General features: G+C 44.7%; 1 protein-coding gene across 8 annotated transcripts in view; it reads left to right on the plus strand.

Moving 5' to 3' along the window:
- The first annotated feature begins 429 nt into the window (after positions 1–429).
- Positions 430–26,505, plus strand: part of FGFR2 (fibroblast growth factor receptor 2) — a 76,494-nt gene continuing 50,418 nt past the window's right edge. For 4 of the 8 annotated variants that reach the window (XM_042817840.1, XM_042817845.1, XM_042817843.1 and 1 more), the window contains exons 1-4: positions 430–490; positions 4,215–4,468; positions 18,549–18,815; positions 19,489–19,563. In XM_042817840.1, coding sequence (XP_042673774.1) covers positions 4,294–4,468; positions 18,549–18,815; positions 19,489–19,563 — 517 coding nt within the window. In that variant the 5' untranslated portion in view covers positions 430–490; positions 4,215–4,293. Of the gene's footprint in view, positions 491–1,080; positions 1,192–1,712; positions 2,193–4,214; positions 4,469–18,548; positions 18,816–19,488; positions 19,564–26,505 lie in introns of those variants that run through there. The other 4 variants (XM_042817847.1, XM_042817848.1, XM_042817842.1 and 1 more) reach the window with 3 other exon arrangements.

A 26,505-nucleotide genomic window follows, 5' to 3' on the forward strand; every position in this document is an offset into this window, starting at 1 on the left:
AGTGACCAGGGGAGGAGGGAGGAAGGAGTCGGAGGAGCGTGTGGAGTGAGAGAGAGGGAGAGAGAGAGAGGGAGGAGGAAAAAGAGGGGAAAAAAAAAAAAAAAGGAGGGGGTTGTCGACTTGACAAAGCTGCGGCGGCACGGGGAGGGCGGCTGGATGGAGCGGAGCGGGACCCGCGGCGATGCCCGCGCGGGGGAGGAGGCTGCTGGCGCCGGGCACGGCAGGCTCGCCCCTGTGAGGCGGTAGCGCCGCAGCGCAGCGAGGGGACGGGACGCCGGGCGGGCTCCTGCCTCGCCGCCCCGCCGCCGCCAGCCCCGCGCCCCGCGGGGGATGCGCCGCGCTGCCCTGCGGGGCCCCCAGCCCGCCCCGCCGGGGCTGCCCGCCGAGTGAGCGCGGCCGCGGAGCGCTTCGTCCCCCCCTTCCGTGCCGCGGAGCCGCCGCTCGGCGCCTCGCCTCGGCGGAGCCTTCCCGCGGAGCCCTTCGGCTGCAGGTAATGGCACGGCCGGCGGTGGGGAGGAGCGGGAGATGGGGGTGAAGGCGAGGAGGCGAGGGCTCGCGGCGCCCCCGACGGGACGGGGAGGCTCGGGATGCTGCGCTCCCTCCGCGGCTCGGACTGCGGTCCCGTCCGGTGCGGCGAAACCTTTAGGGGACGGTGACAGCGGGGCTGAGGGCAGCGGCCCTCACGGGAGCTCCCCACGGAGCGATGCTCGGCGGAACCGCCCCCGTCCCGCACCGGGAAAGAATAAAAAAAAGAAATCCTCGGTGATATATAGGTTTAAATGCAAAACGGCGCGTTCAAACAGTGAGCCATTATGCGGTCGGTGTGAAACGCTATCAACATTTAAAACTTCATTGTCTCCTTTGTACCAAATCCCTGTAAATCTTCCACTAGCCTTTACTCATTTTCATCTGAAAAGCCTGTTTGGGCTGAATAGACAGCAATCAACAGCCTCTGGACTTCTCTCTCTCTCTCTGGAATGTCAATTAAAATGCAGATTTTTTTTTTTTCTTTCCTTTCCCCCTCCTCATCTCTTAGTGGTAAAAGACTTGAGAAAAACAGGACAGTCTTGGAAAGCGAATGAAAGAAGTTCAAACAATGCGAAAGTACGGAGGCTGCCAGCCGGTTCCCATTAGTCGTCCAGAATTAATGTTTAATAGCTGTGATGCTCAGATTTGCTCGGAGACGCGTGCGTACGTATGGCTGCATCTCTGTATAAATAGGTGTCGGTATTTGAACGCATCTGCGCTCGCTGGGGAGCTCGGTGTGCCTGGATGGTTGTGGGGAAGGCTGCTGGGTGCTGGCACTGGGGGAAGGTCCGTATTTCATTCAGATTTCGCTGTTCCCCACCTAATAGGGAGCACTGCTAAGAGCTGCCCGATGAGCAGCGTATTGATTTGGTTAACATGCTCTACAAATTGGACTCTCCCTGGGGAGTGATAAACATCTTATAAACAACAATGGGAGTAGATTAAAAAGAACGCTGAGCGTTGAATTTAATTAATGCCACTGCTGAACAAGAACTACTTGTTTGTGCGCGAGTGTGCTCGAAGTGGAGGAGAGCTCGGAGGAATTTGGTTGGGCTCCCAAACCAGTCTGCGTTCCCATGCTCGTCAGTTTGGCACAGAAATTTGGGCAGGTATGTGACGAGGTGAAAATTGACTTGATGAGCGAGTGGCGAGGAGAGCCATCAATCATTGGGAGCTGACAACTCCTCCCCGAAGTGTAGGCTGAGAGGAGAGACAGAGTTCCCTTTCAAGGGGAAAAATAAACACTACGTGTGGCTTTCACTGAGTCTGAGACTCCAGGAGGGATTATGGTATTGTAGTCAGGAAGCCAGAATTGTGGAGGCCAAAAAGCATGCTGGGGCTGTGTTCCAAACATTGAGATAGAGGTACATAATTACCCAGCACAGGAGGTCCTTCCAGGGAGCCGTCCCCTGGTGACTGTGGCTATCAAACTATGAGAAGAATTTGGGTTCGTTTTGTCTTCATTGGACTCCGCTCGGTTTGGGAACAGGAAGCACTCGAACTGTGATTGTAGAGTTGGGTTCTGTGGATGGACCCAGGGCTCCGGCCGTTGCTTTGCTGCACCTTTTTGAGCCTCTGCTTTGAATTTAGTGTTGCCCTGCGGAGGAAGAGTCCCTCCGTGCTGCTGTTGGATGCTCAGTGCGAGAGCTTTCAGCCGCTTCCAGGTGAGCAGTGCTGTCAAGTGGCCTTGGGCTGCCATTCGGGATGGGCGCTGGGGTAGGAGCAGGCACACACTCTAAATGGTATTGGGTGCAGCCCGAGAGTCCTGTGCTGCTGAATTGTAGGTGGGATTTATGCTGTTTAGAAAAGAGTCTGGGAATATATGCTAGTGTTCTGGTATGTTTTCTTTTTGCAAAAATATGGTTAAGCTTTGCATTTATATACATAGCCTTTAATCAGGCTTTACAGGATGATTTATGGAAATTAAATTAGCTTTACCTCCAGCCTGTTAATTAGGATTTATCCCTGCTTTACAGCTGGATAAACTGAGCTGCAGAGCTGGGGCCGTGGGGCTGTGAGTCAGAGGCTGAGACCCGTCCTGGCGGCAGAACTTTGGCTCCACACCTGCATTGCCCTCTCATAGGAAGGTGCTCTGTGGGCTCTTCTCCAGTGTCTGTGAAGTGGTCTGGTGGTGGTTCTGCTGGAGGTAGAGCAGTTGCGCACTTGTGGTCTCATGCTCTGCTTCAATCTCTGAAGAAGCAGCAGAGCATTGAGCTGGGATGGGAAAAGATCCCATCCCCAGAGGTTCACCTGAAATGCTGTGTATGAACCTTTTCCCCAACTTGATCTCTTCTAAAATCTGCTTCTGCTGACCCTGGGAGTTCCAGGGGTGCCCTGCAGAATGCCTGGCCTCAGTGCTGGGAGCTGGGGTTGGGTTCCAGCCCTGACCAAGAGGTTGAAGAAGTCTGAATTCACTCCTTAATGGTGGACTCCATAAAGGGAGAAGGTTTGTTCATTTTGCTGAGGTCTGCATGCTGTGGTACTGCAGCTCAGGCTTCTTTTTTCCGTCTCTATTTAAGGATGGGGGCAGGAGGGGACAAAAGAGGTTTTATGCTATTCTTTCCCCAAGACCAGTGCTCTCTAAGCTTTAGTTGTGTCTCATTACTTCTAAGACGAATTGTTGGCTGATTTGAGCAGCTTGCTTGATTTATCCATTGACAGTGGTATACCACCTTGTATTTTTTTGGGGGGGAGAATACAGTGTGTAGTTGTCAGGGTGAGCTGTTGGGTCACCCTGTGAGGATGATCTCAGTGTGGTGCTTGTGAGGTCCCCTAAAGTTTCTTTGGCACTGCTTCTCATCTCTCTTCCATCAGCCCATGGCAGTGCTAACAGAACACTCAGCTCCATCTATTGAAATTAATTTTACGGGGAATGAAATGAACTTCTATCTGAAACACGTATTAATGAGGACCGTTGAAAAAAGGACGCTTGTGTTCATGCGTGTGCGTGCTGTACAGTTGAGCATGTAGAAGTGATGCTGGGGAGGTCTTGTGTGCAATTCCTGCCCAGGTTTATATGTCTTTTAGTTGCTGGAATGCAGCGTAGTTAACCAGTACCTCTGTGAAGATGGGTCCCTGTTACCTGCATGGGGCGCTCAGATGTTAAAAGGCACTGAACTGAGGTGGAAGAGGGTACACCTAGAGGAGAGCTGGAATTGTTGAGGCAAATTGAGGTTTTATGGGCTGTCTGAGCCTACGGAGTGTTTTTCAACTGTTATTATAGTGGAAAACTACTGAATTATTGAAAGTTCAGCTGCCTGCAGAGCTGCCTCGGTGAGGGAATGAGAAAACTTACATAAACCTTCAAACAATAACAAGAATATAATTTGTGTAATTGTGGTAATTTTGCAGCATTACAGGTTATGTGTCTGTACATGTGTGCGCCTTTATTATTTGTTTTAAACTGTATATTTTTTCTGTCAGTAAAATAGCTCTCTAAATACGTGCTGAGAAGTGATTTTGTGAAAACAAGGAGGACTTGGTTACACCTCGGGTGATGATGGAAACTGCTAACAGAAAATGAAAAGTCACTCACTTTTCACATATACTTGAAGCTGGAAAAGTATTTTTCCCATCCTCCTCCTCCTCCTCCCCTCTTCTCCTCAGCTCTGTTTGGGGCTTTGCGGGGTTTTTCGGTTTGCATGCAGGATGGTTTTGCTGACAGCATTTAATCTCTCTCCCTGCAGCCGCCGCCGTTCCCGGTGAGGAGGGATTGCCCTGGCCGAAGGCACTGCGTTCTGTCCATGCTCCTGTAGAGGTGCTCAGATGGGATTAAAGTCCACATGGAGATATGGAAACGGACCAGGAACTTACTCTAAAAAGATGGTCAGCTGGGATTTGGGTTGCCTTATCTGCCTGGTGGTGGTCACCATGGCTGGACTTACCCTGGCTCGACCGTCATTTAACTTAGTTGTTGAAGATGCCACTTTGGAACCCGAAGGTAAATCATTCTAGAGTACTTAATTCTGCAAAAGGCGTTAAGTTTAAATACGTCAACATCTGAAATTGAAGTCAACAGCTTTATGTGCGTTGGTAAATAGAAGGCAAGTAACAGATTTGCCCTCAAGAGTTATGTTTTCCAACTTTCCCTATTCACACGCAGACTGCGTTCATGCAAGCATGCGTTTATTTAATCTTGTGCAAGCAGTGGTGTCAATGATTTCACTTGGGACTGTCATCGCGTTGTATAATCACAGTGTACAGCTGAAAGCTTTCAGGAACGGGTCTTTAAGGAAACCTGCTGCTCTTATGTACCTGTTGTGTATTGCTCAAGAAAGGACACTGCTGGGTAGCTGTACGTCACTGTGATTTGAGCTACCTGGAAAGCTGGGAGGAAAAAGAAACGCCAGTTGTTTTTAATCACGCGCCCTGATTGTTTAGCTTTGCAGGGTGCTCTGCAAAGGCAGGTGTCACAGCCCTATTGGTGTGTGTGGCTGGTTGCTATAAATTTCCCTATTGTTGTTAATGTCCAAGAACAATCAGTACGCTGTCTGGATCGCAGGGTATGGAAGTGCACATGAGGAGATCTGAATAGCAAGGAGAGATTATTGCTGTGAAAGCAAAAACTAATTGAAACCTTTGCATTGAAAGAGACGTTCTGATAAAATCTCCTGCCTTGAGCCTGCACCTGTTGGTATGTTCTTGTAGGTTATCCCACCCTCAAACTTCCCAAAGTGTTTTTCTTTATGGAGCTAAGGAAGGGCTGCTTTTCTTCTTGCCCTGAGCCACTTGTGGTCTTATGAGAGCATAGGATCGTTTCTGCCCACTGAACACCCTGGAGAAAAGCAAGGCTTCCTTCTTATAGTTTTATTTGTCATTTGGAGGGCTGATTGCACTTCTATTAACTGTCAAAACAATGTAATAACCCATAAACCATATTTCGTCAGGCAAGATTTCTGGGGGGAATTTGGCCTATCCGTGTCCTGCTACCCATGTCCAGGGATACAGCCTTGTTTTTATTTAATCCACTTTCATGCAAAACGTATTTGTTTCTATCCACTGCCTCTAAAAATAGACGTCACCAGCTAACGCATTTCTAGAACCTCTTCCAAGTACATTTTTATTGATGGCAGGGGAAAAATTATTTAGAGACGATGAGCCCTCCTCCCTAGCAAGCATTCCTGAAAAAAAAATTAATGCAGTGTAGCAATATTGTCATCTGTCACGGACAGGGACTGCTGATAGCAAAGCCTCTTTGGTTCATCCCCTCCCCTTTTGAAGGTAACATGAGAATTTGAGAAAGCTCAACTCTCATCAGCACTTACTGTATGATTTGTTAATTGCACATCTGGTGCCTTTTTTGGCTTTTCAGAGGAGAGACAAAATAGGGATAATTCTGATTTCAGATGAGCTGTTTATAGGGAAGTCCACTAGTTTTAGGGGTAAATGGGGAAGAATGTGACTGCATGAATCATGCAGGGAGAAGGGTTAACACTTTTGACTTGTGCCTTAACAGTTTTCTTTTAAAAAATGTTTTTTCCATGAGGAATACCCAGCGGGTGAGAATCAAAGTGTAAATTGCTAAAAACTACTGAAAACTTCTTCCCTGGGCCGGAGTGTTAACTTACATGAGATAATCTTAGACGTAAGAACTTGAATCATTACCAGAAAGGGGGAAAAAGAGCTTCTCAGTTAATGGTATAATATTAATGGTATAATAAGAGCTTTTATGCTGTAGAATACAGGCAATTGTGTGGGATTTATATCTGAGATTTGGGAAATAAAACCTCTTTTATATACTTTGTTAAACCCTTCTCTAAAAAAAAAAAAATACCCTCTCTTTACTGAATCACCTTCATTGGTTCCACTGCTGCCACCCACAAGCTCTCCGTGCTGAAAGGAGAACAAAACGCTCTTTTAAAAAAATCTCTTCAAAGACAAAGCTGACTTTTATTGTTATTATTTTTTTTAATTTAGTGAATGCCAAACATTTTGGTCACAGCTAATTTGAGGCAGTCAGGTGCTCCAAAAACATATGCTTTTGGTTGGGTTGCTGACTGAGCAGTCATTAGAGCAGTGACATTTTGGACCAGCTGAGAAGGTCGCCAGGGCTGTGACCTTTTGTGACATACTTTGATCTGTTCCTTAGTCTTCCTTCGTGGACATGCCCTGGATTTTGTCTTTTTTTTGGTGCTAAGTGCTTGTATTGTTGTTCTTTATTGTCTTAGTGACTCAGAATATTCAAGAAGCTGCATGCAATGTTAACAAGAATTGAGATTGTGGCTTTTGTTCTTTTGACTGTAATAAATAACCCCTGGTTGAAATACAGTAAACACGACTTTAAGGACATTGCAACCATTTTCTTCAGGGTCTGTAGTTAAATACGTGCAGTATTCATCTCTGGGGGATTCAGCTGCATGGCTGTGTGTACACGTGCACTGAGGTGCTTTGCTTTGTTACCTGCAGTATATCTGATGCCTTTGGTAGCACCCTTCTCTGAGCTGCTTTCATACAGCATCAGGCTCTGGATCTGATCTGTGCCTGTTTGCTGTTACTCTGGGACACGTAAAGATGCTCATGCTGAAGAGGGTATCTTGAGCCATAGTAAACTATAGTGTCAATATTATTATCATGGATACCCACTAAGGACTGGGTCCTGGGTCTCTTTATCGTTGGTTGCAGTACTTCCTTTCTTATTCTGTGATGGCAAGAACAAGGCTGAGGTGGTGTAAGCAGAAGCATGACCCGTAGGAGCTGGTTTGGAGACTGTCAGCAATCGATTTCTGCCTTGTATCAAGTGTTTACAGATATGTTTTTTTATCCCGGGGAGCACAAAGACTTTCTGCTTCTAAATATTTAGAAATGAGTCTGCCCCAGTTTGCATAAAGGAGCCATTCTCTTTCTGTGTACCCAGCCCATGAAGGCCTTTGACAGCCAATGTTACAAAAGGGCTTTGACCGCACACATGGCTTGAAGGGTTACTTTGTGAACTGAATAATTAGTTTAGACGTAAATTTGATAAATAGCAAGCTCTCCCTTGACCTTTCCTTGCCCAGGCTGTGTGTTATCGTTCTGCTGGGCAGCTAATTTAGCCTCTTCCCCATGCAGTGATGCTAGCCTTGGAGTGCCCACTCGGAGCCTTCGCCTGGTGCAATAACAACGTGTTTCAGTTCTTTTGATTTAGGTCAAATTTCAAAGGACTAATTTAAGCTTTCCACAAGGGACAGCCTAATTCTGTGTCCCACAAAAACATCATAGTTTAAAATGGTCCTGAATGTTTGTTTGGGTATCTGCTAGGAGCTGTGATGAGCGAGGCTTTCTGTGGACTCCAGAGCGACCAAAGATTTGTCACCTGAGCTCTAATTCAGTTTGTGGACACTGAACAACATACAAACACGTTCAGTGTGGTACCCAGAGGAGTATGGAGCTTTTTGTAAGCACACTGCTTTATCCGCAGGCTTGAAGGGTAACGTTGCAGGTGGTCACAGCGTGGTGAGCTGATGGGGGTTGCTTCATTAAGTGTTGTGCCCCACCTGATGAGGTCATGGGGTCCTGCAGGGTGTCTCAGGAACCATTCTATGACGATTCTGTGACCATACAGCAGATGGAAGAAAGGCTGCGTGGCAATGGGATGTCTGCTGTCACCCGGAGCAGTGTGCAGTCTTGGTGCACCTGGCTCTCTCTATGCTGTGGGCTCTAAGGCCTGGATGCACCTCTGGGTCAGGTAGGGAAAATAAAGCAAAAGCATCCAACCAGAATTGCCTTGCAATGTTGCAATTTTCAGAAGATGAGCGCCTGTAAGTTGAGATTAACACTTCAAACTGATTAGTTAAATCTGAGGGCAATTACTGCAGGCCGTTACAGAGGAATGTGCCATCCCCACAGATTCAGGTGTGGATTGGATGTCCTTTTAGAGATCCAATTCCAGAAGTTTTGGCCCAGGGCAGGAATTGCTAGCTGAGATTTTGGGGAATCGGACAGGTAATCAGATTTAATTGGTTTTAATGCGTCCATTCTGCTCTGAAAATCCACTGTCCATCAGTAGCACCGCAGCCTGGAGCTGCAGGCAGATGGACTGCAGGCATGGCTGCTGTTTATGTTTGGTGTTGGTAGGCATTGCAAACTGGTGATGGGTCAGCATGGCAACTGTTTTGCAGAGCGGCGCAAATAATTGGATATTTCAAACTAAACTGCCAATTTAAAAATCATATTTTTTTGGTGCATGTTTTTGTAGGGGGGAGGGCTAATTTTCTGGAATTTGATTCCTTCAGTGTTTTTTTGGAGCCAGAAGGTTTTCAAACATGCTGAGCTTTTTTTTTTTCTTTTTTCTTTTTTTTTTCCCCTCCTTTGACTGACTCCAATGGCAACACAGTTTTTAATTTTGAAATAGTTGTTCCTTGGCAGAGGATGTGCAGTGAATTTCAGGCTATCGTAACTTTTTACAGGCAAGTTGCAAGCCTTTGAGAGCAGCGTTTACAATGGAAATGCTGACAGCCCCGGTTATGCAAGGTTGTGTATGCATGAGATGATGGACTATTGTGGTGTTGCAATAACAACTGTCGCATAGCCCTTAATGAGTGTATGGCTATATCCAGCTTCAGCACGAATGATTGCTTGCCTTTTAGGAAATAAGTTCGAAGACCTTTTTTTTTTCTTAGTGTGAATATCAAATTTAGGTAGAGATGGAAATGTGAGAAAAACACACAGCAACCTTTAACTGTCAGATTTTAATCTGTGAAGCATTTTGTGAGCCCTTATGATTGAAGCTTTATAGTGAAAGCAGAGACTTTCCCTTTTGGAAGCAGCACTCTTTAGTGATACAAATCCATATTTTTTCAAAAGAACCATCATTCACTTAAACAAGTTGCATCTTGTCTACTTGCAGTAGCACACCTGGCTTAACTAAAAGAGAGAGCTTATTTCAGTGCAGTTAAATGCAAAATCTGTGCTGAAAATTTGCCAGAAACCCCAAGCAAGTCTGAAAAGATGAGACGTGTTGGAGCAGTGTGACCTTATTCCCTGGTTTTTGCCCAGACCTGGTCAGATATGAGTGTTTTTTGGTCAGAATGTGGTAATTTGTGCTTGGGATGGCTGTGGGGAGCAGGGCAGTGCTCAGCACAGAGCCTGTGGGGTAAACTTAGTGAGTAATGCTCATCTTCAGTGTGTCCTGTCTCATCTCTTAACTATTGTGAAAGGTGTCTTTGTAAGATGAACCCATTTTGTAGGAACACAGAGCGCTGGCTTCCTGTTTTAGAGCATCAGAGCATCCAGCACCTAGCACAGAGATGTGCCCCATGGATTTCAGTTTGTCCTTGCACTGCTTGTCGCCTTGCAAATGACATTATCCATATCAAGGAGAGGGACAGAAGGGCGAGCTCGGTGCTGGCAGAATTCTACTGTGCAGCTTCCTTCGGCTGCCATGCTATTTTTATTTTAATTGTATTTTTAAAATTACTGTACTGAAAGCATTTGGTGAACCTCAGAGAAGCCGAGGAGCTCGGAGATGTGACCTACTTTAATTCCCTTCCTCACATGCCATTGCAAGTTCTGTGTAATTATTGCTTTTCCTCCCCCACAAAAGAACTGGCTCATCAGTTTGGGACATTGACTGATTTTGAGCTGCCTCGCCTCACAAACTGAGAGGAAAGGAAAGTCAGTTTGTACAAGGGGAAAACAGCCTTCGTTTTGGAAAGTTCAGTGGGGTAGGCAGTGTCGTGTGCTGGGGGACTGGTGAGGAGGAAAGGGAGAGGATGAGACGTTGGTTGAGAAGGAGAAAATTGTGGTGTTTTTTTTTTCCCCACTGTTTTCTCTCCCTCTTAGTTTTCGTGAGTTTTGTTTGGAACAGGGTTCTGTGACATCGGAGTTATCGCCTCAGACTTTCTCCCGGGGGGCTTGTCCAAATTGTGGCCAAGTTTAAATGGGATTCGGGGCTGGATGCTGCGGCCAGGCGTGCTGTAGCAGTCTGTGCTATGCAGGATGTGTCTGTAGGAGGTTAAATCACGGTTGGGTGGAAGAGAAGTGGATCAGAACACTGTGCTACGACTCAGTTCTCGCACGTAATAAAACGATGTGGTATATAAAGGAAAAAACAACTACATAAGGTTCACTATATTCTTTAGGATGGCCTGGGCCGAGGTGAGCAGCTGGCAGGACGGGACAGCCGGGCATCCAACCAGCTCTGCCAGTTTGCAAAGTGCCCTGCTCAGTGTCTGTGTTGCAATGTTTAATTTGTTTCAAGAAAAGCAACATTTATAATTGTGAAGGCTGCTTTAGGCCACCCAGCTGTTTTTAATAATTAAAGAAAAAAATAAAAAAAGTTTAAATGTTGAGCAGTTCCTGAGCTTGGTTGTGTTGAGCATTGTTTAATCACAAAAAAATAGCTGTGCTTAGATCCTATGGTGTTGAAGTACCCAGATTCAGCTGATGTTGTTTACTCAGCCGGGGAGCACAGGTATTTCAGCCGGGCGGGATTAGCACGGAGGCATTGTAATAAATCTGCGGTGCGTGGCTGCTCGCTAATAGCCCTTCTACTAACAATTCAGAAACATTCGAACCATCTTCCATTAGTATGGCACAGTGCCCAGGAGTGGCTGCTACAATAACGAGTGACCCTGGTGTCTGCAAGTTCAGAATAACCCTTTGTGGGACGCCTGGAAGGGCAGCCCTCCAGCCTGGCTTTAACTCTGGGGCTTGCTCAGTGCTCCTCCTTGCCGCCAGGTACATGGTCCTCGCACTGCAGAGCTCCACTACCTGCTGATTAAATACTACAATCAGTTAAAAGTCTTTTTTTTTTCTTTTTTTTTTTTCTTTTTTTTTTTTTTTCTTCCAAATCCCACCTTAGGAAGTGGGGAAGATGAATTTCAGAGGCAGAGTGGGGAATAAGCAAGATGAGACTTCCAGACGAGCTGCTGAAATTAAAGAGGATTTGTATAGTCAAGTAAAAATGGGACCATGTACAAAAGAAACAACTGCCGACTTGCTTATAGGCAATCTGAATAGATGTTCTCAGTCTCCAGAACTAGTGCTCGAAGGTGAAATTGTGCAATTTTTAACCTCTCGGTTGTAATTTACTACTTTTACATGTTGAATAGTAATAGTCCCAAGCACAGCCTTTGGCAAACCTGGAAAAGAAGTAGGGTTGTGTTTTTATTGTCTGGATTTATGCTGTGTTCTGTTTTGTTTTTATGCTGCTCTTGCAATGCAAATAAGGGACCTGGAGAAAAGCTGTAGATGGGAATGGATGCAAGAAAATATGGAAAACAGTAAAACCCTATTCAACTAAATATATGTGCTCATACCTTTTGCCTAGGCTGTCTGTAATAAACAGAGCCTTTCCCAAGCAAATTCTAGCACTAAGCTGGACAATGAAGTTCGTTAAATTGCTTTGCTACTTGGTTGTATGTAGAATATGGTCAGGAAGATTTCACATCCTGCTGTGGCTGAAAGTAAAAACAACGAGTAAATGATCCCAGCCTCTTCCTGAATTTTACCTTAATGATATAGAAATTTCTTTTTTTTTTTTTTTTACCGTTCTTCATTTGAGATTCTGGAAAAAGGTGATACGTTCCCTTCCCCTTTGTACTGTATAATAGATTACATGAGAAGATTCTTCTGTAATGACTCTTCATTAGTTAATTATTTTTGAGATTGCGTTACAGATATGTTACATTCATATTATATTTCCCAGTACTCTCAGTTAGCTTAGGGACCAGAACTCTGTTGCTTTGTGCATCTAATGGAGTTTTTGTCTTAAAGTGAAATTTGATGCATGGAACCAAAGGTTCAAATCCTGGAGGTGACCTGTAGCTTCTCATGACATCAGTGACATATTGAAAGGCACTGTAATCATTTTAGGGTTTTTGGTGTGGCGATTCAAGCTTGGGGGTGATTTCTCTCTCCTTGTTATCAAGCCTTTGTGCAGAAGACATGCTGATGTTTTACTGCCTCTTACTTTGTCCCTTGTCTGGAACCATGTCTTACGCTGGCTATTGTATAAAGAAGTCTTCATCCTGTAAGGAGCAGACCGTGAAGAACTGGGACAAACAGGAAGAAATCACAGGGCCGTTCCCAGCAGCAGGAGGTGGCCTTGCTGGTCTCTCTGCTGTTTACTTTGAACTTGGCATGCTCCATGTCTTCCCTGGCTTGGCTTCCAGAAACATGAAGCACACAGCCAAGCCCATGAGCATGTGATAGTTGGCATTTTTGATGTGTGTTATGTGGTTGTGCAGCCATAACTCAACGATCACAGCCATAAAGACAGGTAGGAGCAAGCAGGCTACAAGTTATAGGAATCTTAATCTCTGTACAAAGCCTGGACACGTACAGATTTTTTTTTTCCTGCTTCTGAGGAGCGGTCTGCTTGCTTTAAACACGGGTATGGGGTGTGAGGTGTCAGTATGACTGCTTTGCAGCCATGACAGCTGGGCTCAAGAACCTTGGGCACCACAGGGGAATGGGGCTGAGGTCCAGTTTGCCCCTGCAGCTCAGCCCAGCTGGGCCTGACTCAGGCCCTTGTGGTTCCATCTCCCCTGGGGTGCTGCAGTTCTGAAACTGCTGGCATGCTACAGAACACGATGCATAGCAGATAGATGTATTCATCTGTTGATAACTTTTTGGTGCATCTTTGCTCTTGGCCCAGCGATCTGCAAGTGATGGAACTCTGCTGATCACCAGAATTATTTATTTTTCTAAGTCTTCAAAGCTTAGGAAAACAAGTTAGGGCCACGTAATATTTTCCCTTAGCAGTGATGACATTGGCAAGTATTTCAATTGGAGCCAATTCTTTTATTTCATTTTTCTTAATGATCTTGGTATATGGAACCCTCGGTAGGATATTGGCACGGTGCTGTGGGCTCAGAGCAGACCAGGGTGGCTGGAAGCTCTACGCTTGCTGGGGTACCCTGGAGTGGCAATACTTGCTTCATTTTGCAAGTCTTCACTTCCAGAGCAAAAGGATTCTTTCTGTACTTCACATCTTCACCTCAGCCCATCTTTTGCCTGGTTTTATCTCCCATGCAACCATCAGATGACTCGATCCTTATAGAGCAGGGATAATAGGGTTAAAGAAGATGCCAGGAGAAACACCTCAGTTTGTTTTGGAGTCTGCTGCATGATGTTTTTGGAAGTTGCTGTGTTTTCAAATAGAATGTCCCAGGAGCTTGTTTTAAAGCAAGAGGGGAAGACTTAGACTCTGCCACTTTTTTATGTTTGTAGCTGTCACATATATCCCCTGCTTGTTGTGTGGGTTTGGTAAAGGTTTCTATAAGGCCTTTATGGTTTCTATAAGATTTGAACAATTACTATTTTTAAACAGTAAAGGGGAGAAAAAATGATTTGCGCTCTTTAGAGTGCTGTTCATAATGACAGGGGGTGTTTTCATGTTTTAAAATTATGAAAGGAAGATGAGTAGGTCTGAAAGGAAAGTATTTTATCAGAGCACAGAGACTTCCTGATTTCCTGGCCAAGGCAGAGCCTGGCATAGCTGGCAGCTAGCTGGCATAAGCACGGCACAAATAGGACAGCAGGGAATCCAGTGACTTCGGAGAAACAGATGGATGAATTGCAAACACTGTGTTGTCCTCCTTTGTGTAAGGAGACGTGCTCAGCCTTGGTGACTTTGGTTCCCTGTTGGCTAACAGCAGTTAGTCACAGCTGCCAGGAGCCACTCTGCATTTTTGAACCAGTGGCCATTGCTTTTGTAAGCTGAGTTTGCTGTCCATCATCCTATGAGAAGAAGACATGGAGCTGCTCTTAACATTAGGTTGGCACCTTGTACTGTAGGCTTGTACCAGGGAGATGAGAAGGTTGCAAACCTGGTTGATGCCTGGGCTTTCGTTAGCTCCCGAGGCTATCTCCTGCAGAGAAACAGGAAGTTTTGGTGTTTGTCTCAGTCCCTGGGGTCTATGGCTATTCTGCTTCAGGCATAGTTCAGTGTTTCCATTCCATGAAGCTCACCCAGAGTGGTTTTGGATCTTCTGCAATTCTCAGAAAAACAGCAGGGCAGGAGAAGCAGCGGGAGGAGTGTTTGCCAGCCTGGCATCTCCCATGGGGACATTCAATTTTGCAATGAACCTCTTGGATTTGTGACAGGTCAGGTCTGTTGACCCTTCTGGGCATGCTGTAGTGAGTGTTTAGTTATTTACTAAAGCCTTTTGAAGCGAAAGTGGCTTGATGGGATCTGAGGCTTTTGTGTTATGGAGAGTTGTGTGAGAATCTTTGCTGGGGTTAGCTATTAGCTGATTGTTTAATTATTTGGCTCTGTAACTAAGTAACTAAATGCCTTGAGCTTTAAGATAAGCAGCTCTTTGTTAACGTTTTAATAAATGGAGACAATTAATAATTATTTAAAATCTAAGGAAGTATAAATCTCTCGTTTCAGTGACCAGTCTTGAATAGAAATGTGACTTGGAATATGATTCTGCACCTCATAATAATATTTAATGGGGCTTTCAGAATGTTCTCAGTCCTCCATTGTGGTCGCAGCTTTCATACAAACAGTATTTACTCCATTTGATGGCTGGGTTGCGTTAACCATGCTGTGACCACATGTGAGCAGGTGAACAAAAAGTTCCCATCATGTGTTTATTTATCAGGGACTTAGTTTTCCATGGGGTGCTGTTCAGTGGCTCCACCTATAAAGTTTCAGTATGCTTACGTTGATTGCAGCACTATTACAAATAAGGATGTACCTGGGAGTAAACAATAGCAGAAGCAGTGTTCCTTGCCTTGTCCTCCAGTGCTTTAGAATGTCAACAGAAATGTTACACATGCCTTTTGTTTGTTTGTTTTTTAAGGGTGACAGGCAGGTGTTAAAGCACCTTTGCAGTGGGATCTGATGCCACAATTATAGGATTTGCAGGTGAAGTCCCTAAGAGAGGAATCCTGGGCTGTGCAATTCTCACCAAATGAAGTGTCGGGTGATGACTAGCAGCTTATGGGGATGGCTCAGGGATACAGTTTTAGGCAGGAGGAGCATAAACGCGTTATCGAGTCATCAGATGTGATGCCAGGTCATCAAGCCTTGCTTGGCAGCTTGTGCTCTGCTGGGCCATCTCCTCCTTCCTCCTGCCTGAGACATAGCTGGTTCTTTTTGCTTAGGATCTTTATGTTTGGGAGAACTGCAGAGGACGCTGCCCCAAACACCAGAGGGTGGGTGTGAGTGAAAGCTGAGCATGGCTCATTTCTTCGGTACGCTGCAAAGATGTGCAAGTGGGGAAATAATCCTCGTGTAATCCTCAGGGGCGGCGTTGCTGTGATTGTTATACAGTGTGCAAATGTGTCCCTAAATCTTAGAGCAGTGTACAAATGGCTTCTGAAGGGGTGCAGTGTCCTGGGGGAGTTGACTTTGCAGGGTACGGCTGTTTATGCACTGCTGGGAATTTGTTAACAGTTTGAACCCGTCGATTTTCATTGTGAAGCTATTGGACAGGCTAATAATGCCTCTGAATCCCACCTGTTCTCTGTTTGCATTTGGGCACCATTTCAAACCCACACTGGAAAAGTTTATAGGCAAACATTATAAAAAGTGACAGTCTTAAGTGCTGCTACATTCTAGTTTGGCAACACAAAGGCTCACCTGAAAGAGCTCACTATTTCCAAACATGACTTCATTACTTCATGACAACGCTTGGTGATGGATCTTCTCTGATACTCTGATGAGAGAGACATGCAGCAAGATAGCATTTACTAAACTCTAATTCCTTAATACCTGCTCTTTTTTTTAATTATTATTATTTTTATGTTTTGCTGCTAGCTTTCCTTTTAAAACTGTATTTGAGTTTGGATTTGTGTTGGAAGAGTTGAACTAAATTGGAGATAGTCACTTTAGAAAACAAGGATGAGAAGTAGAAAATGATGTTATTTGCAACCTGTGTGAGCATCCTGCAAGTGTCCCAGTGCTGCTCAGCACAGCCTCACAGGCACTTGGGGGAGGGCTGAGCTGTCCTCACCCATGGTGGCTTTAACAAAGACCTTTTAAAAGACTCTCGGTACGTTTTCAGCGCAGTGTAAACTCTGTAAAAGAAATGTACTTTGCAGGTGGAGTGCATACAAAGACGTCTTGTAAACGTCAAAGTAAATTAGCAAGCCAGTGTCAGCTATTTTTTTTTTTTTTTAAGCTTATTTTGACAATGGATTCTGTATTACAAATATTCTCCTGTATACTCAAATGTATTTATTACAGATGTATGTGCAGCAACAGCCCATGTTTCTTCTGGAAATGAGATTTTGAGCAGCACAGTGCTGTGCTCTGTGAAACACCTGCACTGCAGACCCATGGATTCCTGGCTGCATCAGCAAGACTGAATGAGTTTGTAAAACGTGAAGCTGCGTTGTAGCTTGTTGTAGGCTTCGAGATGGAGTTTTGCACTCTGGGAGATGCAGAGACCCAGTTATAAGATCTAAATCTGTGAAATGTTATAGTGCCCATAAACGGTCTCGCTCAGGTTTTGCTGAAATGGTTCTCCCAGCCACTGCCCTGCTGTGACGTGTGCCACTTCTGCTGTCTGAAAAACACACTTGCCTTAGGGGAAGAGATGGGAAGAGCTTTGCTGGCTTTGCAGGGGCTTGTCCTTGGATCTGGTCTCTTTTTGCATCAGGCAAACTACCATCCAGCTCCCTGAAATTGTGCGGTTTCCGAATGAGCGGGAGGGCAAACTGGGCTCGCTGCTTTCAAGTAGAACAAAAGATTGAAATGCCCAAGTGTCCCACTGGGGTTCTGAGAGAGCTTCAGCATGACCAAGCATCCACCTAATGGCTAGCTTGGACCTGGCGCTTGTTTCAGCCTTCTCTGTTGAAGGTGATGAAGGCAATGTGAGAAATGAGCACATGGGAGGAATGTGGTTTTCAGGGCATGGTATTCTTAGAAGCAAGGGTGGACACTGAGGGAATATTAAAAGGGGTGGCTCCCAACAAACAGAAAGCAGCATGTGTTGTGCTTATTTGCACACCCATGGGAGCACAGTTGGTGTCTGTGTAGGACACGTGTCAGGATGAGAGCAGCAGCCAGCTGGGAGACGTGACCATCAGGAGCAAGCAGAAAATGTGTTCACATTTTTCTCCCATATTTGTTATTTTATCTTGACGAGGGAAAGGAGGTGGTGGGAGAGGGATGCTGTGGCTGTCAGGTGAAACCAGTGACAAAAGCAGTCCCTAATGCATGGCACTGTTGGGGTGCTTCATAGTGGTGGCTTGGAAGGGTCCCTCCACCCCATACTGCTGCCCCATGGGGATGATGTAACTACAGGCAGATGTCATTTTCCAAGGATTTTTTTTTAATTTTTATTTTAAAGACTGTGGTTTGATGCACTCAATGTTTTGTTACAAAAGGGAACTGATGGATGAGCAGGTTTGCTCTGAATGGCTGCGAAAAACATGCCTTTAGAAGTTTTGTGTTTCTAGGTGTCTGCTGTGCTCTGCTCAGAGAGCAGAGGAATGGAGAAGAAAAAATAAAAAAGGGAAAAGTTAGTGTTGCTTGGAGCAGAGCTGGCAGTGTAGAGAGCAAATGTTGAAGCTTTGGAAAAGGTGAAAACTAAAGGGCACCATAAAGGCTGTGTATGGAACTTTGTGTTTACTAGCTTACTGTGTGTTTTCTTGGCTATTTTTCTCCAAAATAGCTCTCTTCAGGTTTAAAAAGAACCCGAAATCTAAAATCAGATGAGGACAGATAAATGTTGAATTACGGACAAGAAAGCTGTGATATGAAACTGAAGTTTTTGTTTCAAGCTCTTCCTGCCTCCTCCAAGCTCTCTTTGTGCCCTTAGGTTCAGTTCTCGTCTTGCTGGGGTTGGCATGGTGTGGCTGTGGGGTGGATTCTGACTCTGTGGCAGCTGAGATAAAGGGCATGACAAGGGACCTATCAAAGGGGAATGAGCTTTCTGTTGGTCATTTTTTTTTTTTGGAAAATACAGCTTATCTGTATCTTCATGTGATTCAGTTTTACAAGGCAGGTTGCTGGGCTAATCTGGATGAAACTTTTTATTGAACGTGATTTCTGTGGATAAAAAGGGCCTTCACTGACTTGTGTTGGAAATTCTCTCCTTTCCTTCTTTCTTCTTTTTCCTCCTTCCCTTCAACCTTCGCAGAGCCGCCAACCAAATACCAAATCTCTCAGCCAGATGTACACTCAGCACTTCCAGGAGAACCACTTGAGTTGCGCTGTCAATTGAAAGACGCCGTCATGATCAGTTGGACTAAGGATGGGGTCCCTTTGGGGCCCGACAATAGGACAGTGATTATTGGGGAGTACTTACAAATTAAAGATGCTTCACCCAGAGATTCGGGCCTCTATGCTTGCACTGCTATTAGGACCCTAGACAGTGATACTCTGTACTTCATTGTAAATGTTACAGGTGAGTGAGCTAAACATAGGTTTTGCATGTAGAAGCTGTAAAATGTCATATAAAAATATATAATAATATAACTTGAAACAGTCCAGTTGGGCACAGAAAGTTTAGCTGAGTTCTGCAGTTGAGGTATTTTGGGTATTTTCCCCTTTGTTCTGATTCTAAAATGGCATTGGTTTGTATATACAACTTCTGCTTTGTGGGGTCTGTACTAATAGCTGCCGAGTAGCCCTCTGTTTTATGCCTCCATGACAGGTTTAAATTGTACAGAGTTGCTGTTATGATGATGATAAAACCAGTAAAATGAATATGAGGTTTTTTCCCCCCAGTCCAAAGAGGAAAAAAGGCTGTCCTACATCCTTTTATATGGCTTTGTTTCGAGACAAATCGCTCTCCAGGCACTCAGTTCTGGTCAGCTGAATGTCTCAAAGAGAAGCAAAGCTTTTTCAGTCCAAAGATTTTTGGAGTTAACGGGGTCTCTTTGGAAGCTTCTGTAGTGTTTAAGGTTTATTAGCTAGTTTTGTTAGGATTTTGTAAGAACACGCATTTGTGTATTTTCTATAGTTTCTGCACAACTAACATAACTTCTCTTCTTGGTAGATAATATAAGACGTAGCATATTGGTTTATCTATCTATAAAATGCTCTCTTTTAAAGCTTTGGTTGTTTTTAATGTGCAGATGCTCTTTCTTCTGGGGATGATGAAGATGACAATGATGGGTCTGAGGACTTTGTGAATGACAGCAACCAGATGAGTAAGTAACAGCACGCTGCCGGAGGTGCCTGGCAAGATAAGCTTCACATGGAAAACAGCATCCAGTTTCTTGCACTCCTGCCTTCAGAGCTCCTCGACTGTTAACTGCATGTGCTATCAAATAGTATCTTTTGTCCTCTTCCATTTTCTGTTTCTCCTGGTTCATCATTTGGAGCAAAAAGATAAAATAAACTAATGTAATTTTAAACACGCTTTCCTGGTCTGTACTTTCTGTCTCCCTTCTTGCTTGCATTTCTGAAGTTTCCTGTCTTCTTAAATTGCAATTTGGTCTTTATCTGTTTTAGTTAATCTTTGAGAATCTTATGTTTCTCTGTACCTGAGCTGAAATCTAGAAAAAGCAAAGATCCAACTCACGTTGTTAAAAGGTAGTGTGGAAGCCTTAAAAATGTAATTGAGGCTTTCTGAGGCAAACCTCTCAGTCCTTAACCAGGGCAGAAATATCATGGGAAAGAAGGGATTTGGATGCAATGGATTTGGTTTTGTTGTTGCTTTTTTTTTTTTTTTTTTGTCTGCAAAGGACCACAAGGTTTGTCACAAATAAGGCAATCTCTCACCAAAACCACATTTTGTGTTACTTACGCTTGGTGAAAATAAGGCTAAAAGAATCTTAAACCTAGCTGGATGTTCAACTTCAATCCCTTTGGAGAATTTGGAAAGCTATTAATAGACTCTAAATAGAACAGCCGCTAAGAAAAAAAGGAAAGTAAAATACATATTGGTTCCTTATGTTCCCATGCACCACTGCAAAAGCCCATTGGGTGGCTGGTATTTCGCTACTACTCATGCTTTGGAAAGTCAATAACACAACAAACACAGAAGTCCTCCATCAGAGTTGTCAGCTGGTTGCAGAAGCAGTAGCCAGCAGTGCGTTTGCTCCGTGGACGTGTTAGCACGTGGCAGTGATACTAAATACTTGAAGCACTTGTTGGGATGAAGGAGCACGTGTCTTACTTCAGCTACCCTAGTTAGTTACTACTGTATACGACTGCCCTGTTCTGAAGCTGTGAAACATTAGATGCTATTTAAAGTGATATAAGCAGTTAGCTGCCGGCTTGGTCCCTGCCATCTGTTAGTGCATTACCCCAGTCTGATGCACAGGTGCAGCTTGAAGTGGCTGGAGTTAAGCAGATGTAGGCTGTTCAGACAAAGGAATGCAGTGGCAGAGATAATTGGTGAGTTTGGGTAGGAGACATTGCTTTTAAAAGAAATTGTATGGGCAAAGACTCCAAGCCCAGGCAGTGTTAGTATTCCCCTGAAAAGGGCTTGTAGGGAGGAATTCTTTTTAGGAAACATCCCTGTATCTGTTGTCACTTCAGGGTTTTATTGGTGCCTGTCAGAAAATGGCTTGCAAGATTTTCAGAGCACAGTTGTTCTTAGGAGCTTTGGAGATGAACTGGGAAGAAATGGATTTTGGAAGCGCGTGCAGCAGGAGAAAGGCAAGGACCTGATTTCAAGGCAGCTGGTTGATGTGGTAGCCATTCCTCACCTTTCATTGAATGGGGTTAGCTACCCTGTGGTATCTCCAGTAATGCAGCTGATACTGTGGCAATACCAGCATCGTTTTGAACCACTGTGAATGCATCTTTATTCAGGAGCTGTTGGAAGGGCGCTGACAGCTTCTGCTTGCTGGGGATGGGCTGAGTGCTTTAGCAGGGGTCAGCTACGCTTTCCCTGCTCAGAATGAAAGCTGCCTCTGAAGCATGTCTCTTCAGGCTTCTCAGGTGGTGGGGAGCATGCAACTTCTGCAGAGTGGAACTGAGGCAACACCAGCTGGGTAGATGGCACCCAAGCAGAGCATTTCCCAGGCAAGTGCTCATAAGAGTGCCTTTCACAAGGTACCCACAGGCTGCTGGTCCCCTTGTGAGCTGCAGGTGGGCACAGGGTGCAGCCCAGCCTTCCTTCTCCTGTATGAGCATTCAACAGCAAGTGTGGGAGCCAGAAAAAGGATTGTGGCACAGCATTCCTGCAAACAGTCTGTTTTCAATGAAAAGTTGCATCATAGTAACTCAGTTGGTTTAATACAACTTTGCTGAAAGATGATTGTGATTTGGCATGATCAGAGCTGCCTGAAAGTTAGGAGTGGGACTCAATTTGATCCTTTTGAAAACCACTGAAGCTTGCCTATCTGATACCTTGTGAGCCTTCCCATCAGCATTCTTGGCCATTACTCTTGTACTACTCTTATAGATTTTGTGTTGCACCTGAAAGGCCACATCTAAATTAAGAAATGGAGTTGTAAAACTCACTGAAAAGTGAACGTGGAGTTGAAGAGTAGTTTAAGTCTATGCTGAGAGTGCCATGGGAGAGGCAGTGCTGTGCAATGCTAAACTCCCTTGCTCACCTTCCTGCTGTTGGGCAGAGCCTGCGGAAGTCGGGATCCCACCAGTCGCTGGTTGCTGCTCCTTAAGAGGAGCTCCTTAAATGTTTCCTGAATCAGAGTTTGAGCACTGCAAATCTAAAACCATTTAACTGATAATTTACATGCAAATTACAGCTGTGATCATTAAGGATAAGCAATGGAAATTGGCCTGGTTATGCCTTTAGTGATGGAAACAAAAGGCCATGGTCTTCAAAGGTTGTTGCTTTTTGATGAAACAATTCTGATAAAGTCCAGCTGTCTTGGCATGTTAATTATAATGTGATGAGGCAGGAAATGGCTGCAGTGCCTTTCAGGGAAGCTGAACCTTGGCATCCTCATTCCTGCATATTTAAACCCAAAGCTAGCCTTTTAGAACTGTTTTATTTACTAGTTCAAGTACTCCTTTAAGCTTTTTGAGAATTTTTCTTTGCCTCTGTTACAAATGTATTTACTGAGGCCAAGGTTTTCAAATGCAGGCGAAGGGATTGAGGAGGAAATCCTGTGCTCCAAGGCTGCCCTGAAAACACAACTGCTCCTGGAGGACTGAGGTGTGGGTGCTCAGGAGCCCGAGCAGCAGCTTGCTCTCAGGAGATGAGGGCACTCGTGTTGCACACGTGTGCATTCATTCAGCCATTTGGCCTGTGTGTATTTTTAAGTAAAAGGCATGCATAGCAGATTTCACACTGCGTTTGGTGTCCTCCTAGCCTGACAGATATCTTAACTGTCTGAAAAAAAAAAAACAACACAACAATGTGGTAGATTTGTTCTAGACTGCATCCTGAATAGCTTTTTATTACTTCCAGCTTTTGTTGAAATGATTAGTGCTCACAGGGAAGGTGCAGGGCTGTTGCACTGCAAAACCAGTCCTCACTGTCCACACAACGGCTGTGTTGGACGCTCAGTTCTGCTCCTAGTGAGGTGCCTCAGCCTGCTTCCAGAGGGCCATCTCTAGGCGTAGGCCTAGACTTCCTTTCACAAAGCTAAGCGCTGTCCTCCATCAGTTCTTACTGGTAGTGGCTCTTTGTTGGTGCTTGTTGCCTTGTCATCACTGGGATTTTGAGAGATAACCCTAACTTCCAGTGTTCCTACAGTCCTGACAAGGTTGCACTGATATTGGGGTTGTACCGAGGCCAGCCAGCAGTCGTTTGCTGGGTAACACGGGGTAGCACTGAGGATGCTTCTGGTCTGCCTTCAACTCTGATCGGGTGATGGGAAGTTTATAGGTTTTTTTTTCTTTCTTCCTTATCATCCTTTAAACAAATTCTTCTGGGCCAAGCAATGGTAAATTGGCACTAAGAACAAAAAGTATCTAAATGTAATCCACATGCTGTGCTTTTCATGCCTTGAAGAGTTTCGGAAAGGATAAAACAAGATTCAAATTCATCAGATCCTGCAGAGTGGAAACCCGCTTAAGGGAGCAGCAAAAATTGGATGCTGCCTAGAAGTGTTTTTTAATTAAAGGTCAAATACAATTGCACTGAAAAGCTCGGGGTGACTTGGTGTGGTCATTCCAGGTGCACTGAGTGGCTCAAGGTGCTCCTCGGGCGAGTTTGGAATGGACTTCTTCTTTATTTCTTTGTATTAGGTGTGTTCAGAGAAAAAAAAATAATCAAGAAATTCTGAACTGGTCCCCTGGGCCGCCTAATTTCAATTTCACATGCAGGAGATTTGCCTGATTAGATGTAATGTATTTGCAGCAGAGTGCAGTGAGGGTCAGCAGGATATTTTCTTCGCTAATGAGAGCTCTAAAAGCGATCAGGAATTCCCACTCCTTCCCCTGCTGCTTGCTGCTGCTGCTTATGGGGCTGGCACTGGTTGTTAGCGGGAGCGTCTCCAGAGATGTGTCCTTCATCCCATAAGCAGGGTGGCATGTCACAGAGGTGGTCTGTAAGGGGTCAGCCCGTGCTGGTACACTACATTTATTCTTCGTTTTAAGATGGATTTGCTCTCAAAACAAAAGCAGAAATATGCTTTTAGGTTTTGTTAAGTTTCTCTACGAAGAGAAAGGCCATGCATTGCTGTAAGAAACCACAAAAGGAGTGTGAGTGGCACAGTTTAGGGATATTGCTGCCTTTCTCGTTTTCCTTAAATGTGCTGGTGAGCTGCCAATATACATTGCTGGTACCTAGTGAAAAATGGCAGAGTATCCTACTGATCTCAGACAGTGGTTTTAGCATGTGATGTCTGCATGTTTTTCTCAGAGTTCCCCTGTAATTCAGGAACTCTAGAGGGTATTCTGATGTGAAGCTTGTGTGAGGGAAAGCTTTCCAAGTACAGCTCTTGCTCCTAGTCTGGAGTTTTCCTCCCTCTCTCCATCCCTCCCTCCTTCCCTCTGTGGCTGCTTTTCTTTATTCCTGCCAGCATTCTCCCAGCTTGTTCTCTGCTCCCACATTTTCCATGGAGTAAATTGTTTCTTTGCTGTGTATTTCTTGTATGTGAGAATTATCTGGGCACTTCTTTACAGGAGACTTTTCAAGGATGGGTGAACAAGGGAATATTGTGCAAGATAACCATAGGATGAGCTGCACTGTAATCCAATACAAGCTAGTATTTGTATAGAACGTTTTTATGAGAACTTGGCTGAATGAGGCATTTGAATACTGACCTACTCACATGCCTTGGTCCTCAGTTGGGTCCCATGGAGAGCTTCACACTGAGCTGGGTGCAGGTTGCAGAGCATTGCTTCCTTGGAGGGGTTATGGAGCCTGAGCTTAGAGCTCCTGCTTGCCCATTGGTGCTTCCTGAGCCATCAGTGCTTTGGACACATGCAAATGCGTGAGGTAGATGTGATGAGGAGGGACAATGATTGCTGCAAAGCTTTGGAGTCAGAGGAGCCTATTTGGGGCATAGAGTCAATTAATCATTTGGGTTGGAGGGGCTTTAAAGGCCACCTGCAGGGCAGGGACACCTCCCACCAGGCTGTACAAAGCCTTATCCAGCCTGGTCTTGAACACCTCCAGGGATAGGACGTCCACTGCTTCCCTAAATCTACCCTGTTTTAGTTTAAATTTGTTACCCCATGTCCTGTCAGTACACGAGCTGCTGAAGAGTCCCTCCCCCTGTTTCGTGCAGACCCCTTTAGGTGCTGGAAAGCCACAATAATGTCATGCTGCAGGCTGAACAAGCTCAGCTCCCTCAACCTTTCTCCGTAGGAGAGGTGCTCCAGCCCTCTGATCAGCCTCATGGCCTCCTCTGGACCCTTTTCATCAGCTCCACATCTTTTCCTGGGCTCTGGCAATACAACCAGTTAGGGTGGTTGAAGGTCTGACGTGCTGCAGTTTGGTATTGGTCATCTTACGTTGCCCTGTGAGATGTATCTACACATCCAGGGAAAATATCCTTGTGACACATCACCACCAGTCTGTAATTCTGCCCTCGCTGCATACAGACCTAATGTAATTTGGTCTTTGAGTGTAGTATGTAATTCCTTTGGTTGGCTTTGTTTAAACTCTTCTGTTGGTTTAATGTGATCCTGGTTTTAGCAAATAACATTAGCAGTAATTTTCCTTGCATTTCTAATTCACTTTAGTCTGTGTAACAATTTCTTAGTGTGCTAGTTAAATTTCCAATAGTTACCTGATTTTCTGTTTTGATTGCATGCACAAATTTGCTTTGCTTTTCTACTTCATTAGTTTTAACTCTAATTGCCACTTCAGGCAAAAAAAAAAAAAAAATCACTTATCGTTCTTAGCATCATTTTAAGACTTGCTTTTGGAATGTTTTCTTTATACACAAAGAGATGTTGTTAAAGAACTTATTCCTGTATTTTCTATCCAGCTGTATTTTTATTTAGGGAGGGGGGCAGCAGGATTTCTGAGTTTACACTGATTGTAAGAGCTGCTATAAATATTTGAGGAACGGAAGAGTTTATTTATAGTGGAGTGTAAGGCTGCTAATGAAGGAAATGAAACAGGGCTGAGAGAAATAGAGTTCTTTTTCTGGACCCCTCTAGTCCTCAAAATTCCGCAGTAATCTGATTTGCTTCGGGAAAATGCCATTGTAAAATAAATTAATGTTTCCTAGCGTTAAACAGATCTTGAATACTTAACTTTTTTTTCAGCTGTAATGGGGATATAACCAAAGTGATGTCAGGAAAGCACTGTGCAATGTAGCCAAAGTGGCATATGGGTTCAGAGCATGGGCTGGTCCTCGATGTTTTGGGTAAAAATGCATTGGGTAAAGGAAGATGGGTAGACATGTTCTGTTGTGCTGTGTTTGTCATTCTAGTGCATGACAGAGGATTGATGTTTCAGACAGTAGAGGCATTTTCCACGCTTCTCTGTGCTGGTGGGCACTAAATGACAAACTTGCTGAGTTTTGCTGATCCTCTCTCCTCTTTGGTTAAGTTTTTGGCAATATATTCCATTTGCAGATAGATTTTAATGGCATCTCAACAGCGCAATCAGCTTTGCCATGTTGCTCTGCGAGCGTTAGCAGGCTTTCGGCAGGTAGTTGTGCTTGTCTCCCTTCAGATGGGGAGAAGATTAAGGCTGAGACTTCAAATGGCTCTGCCTTTGTCCAGCTTCACAACTGGGCTTTGCTGAGTACTTGCAGTAACTCAAA

This window comes from Centrocercus urophasianus, unplaced genomic scaffold (genome assembly GCF_019232065.1).
Source record: "Centrocercus urophasianus isolate 14NV4802_14NV808 unplaced genomic scaffold, USGS_Curo_1.0 seq_17, whole genome shotgun sequence".
Classification (NCBI taxonomy): Eukaryota; Metazoa; Chordata; class Aves; order Galliformes; family Phasianidae; genus Centrocercus; species Centrocercus urophasianus.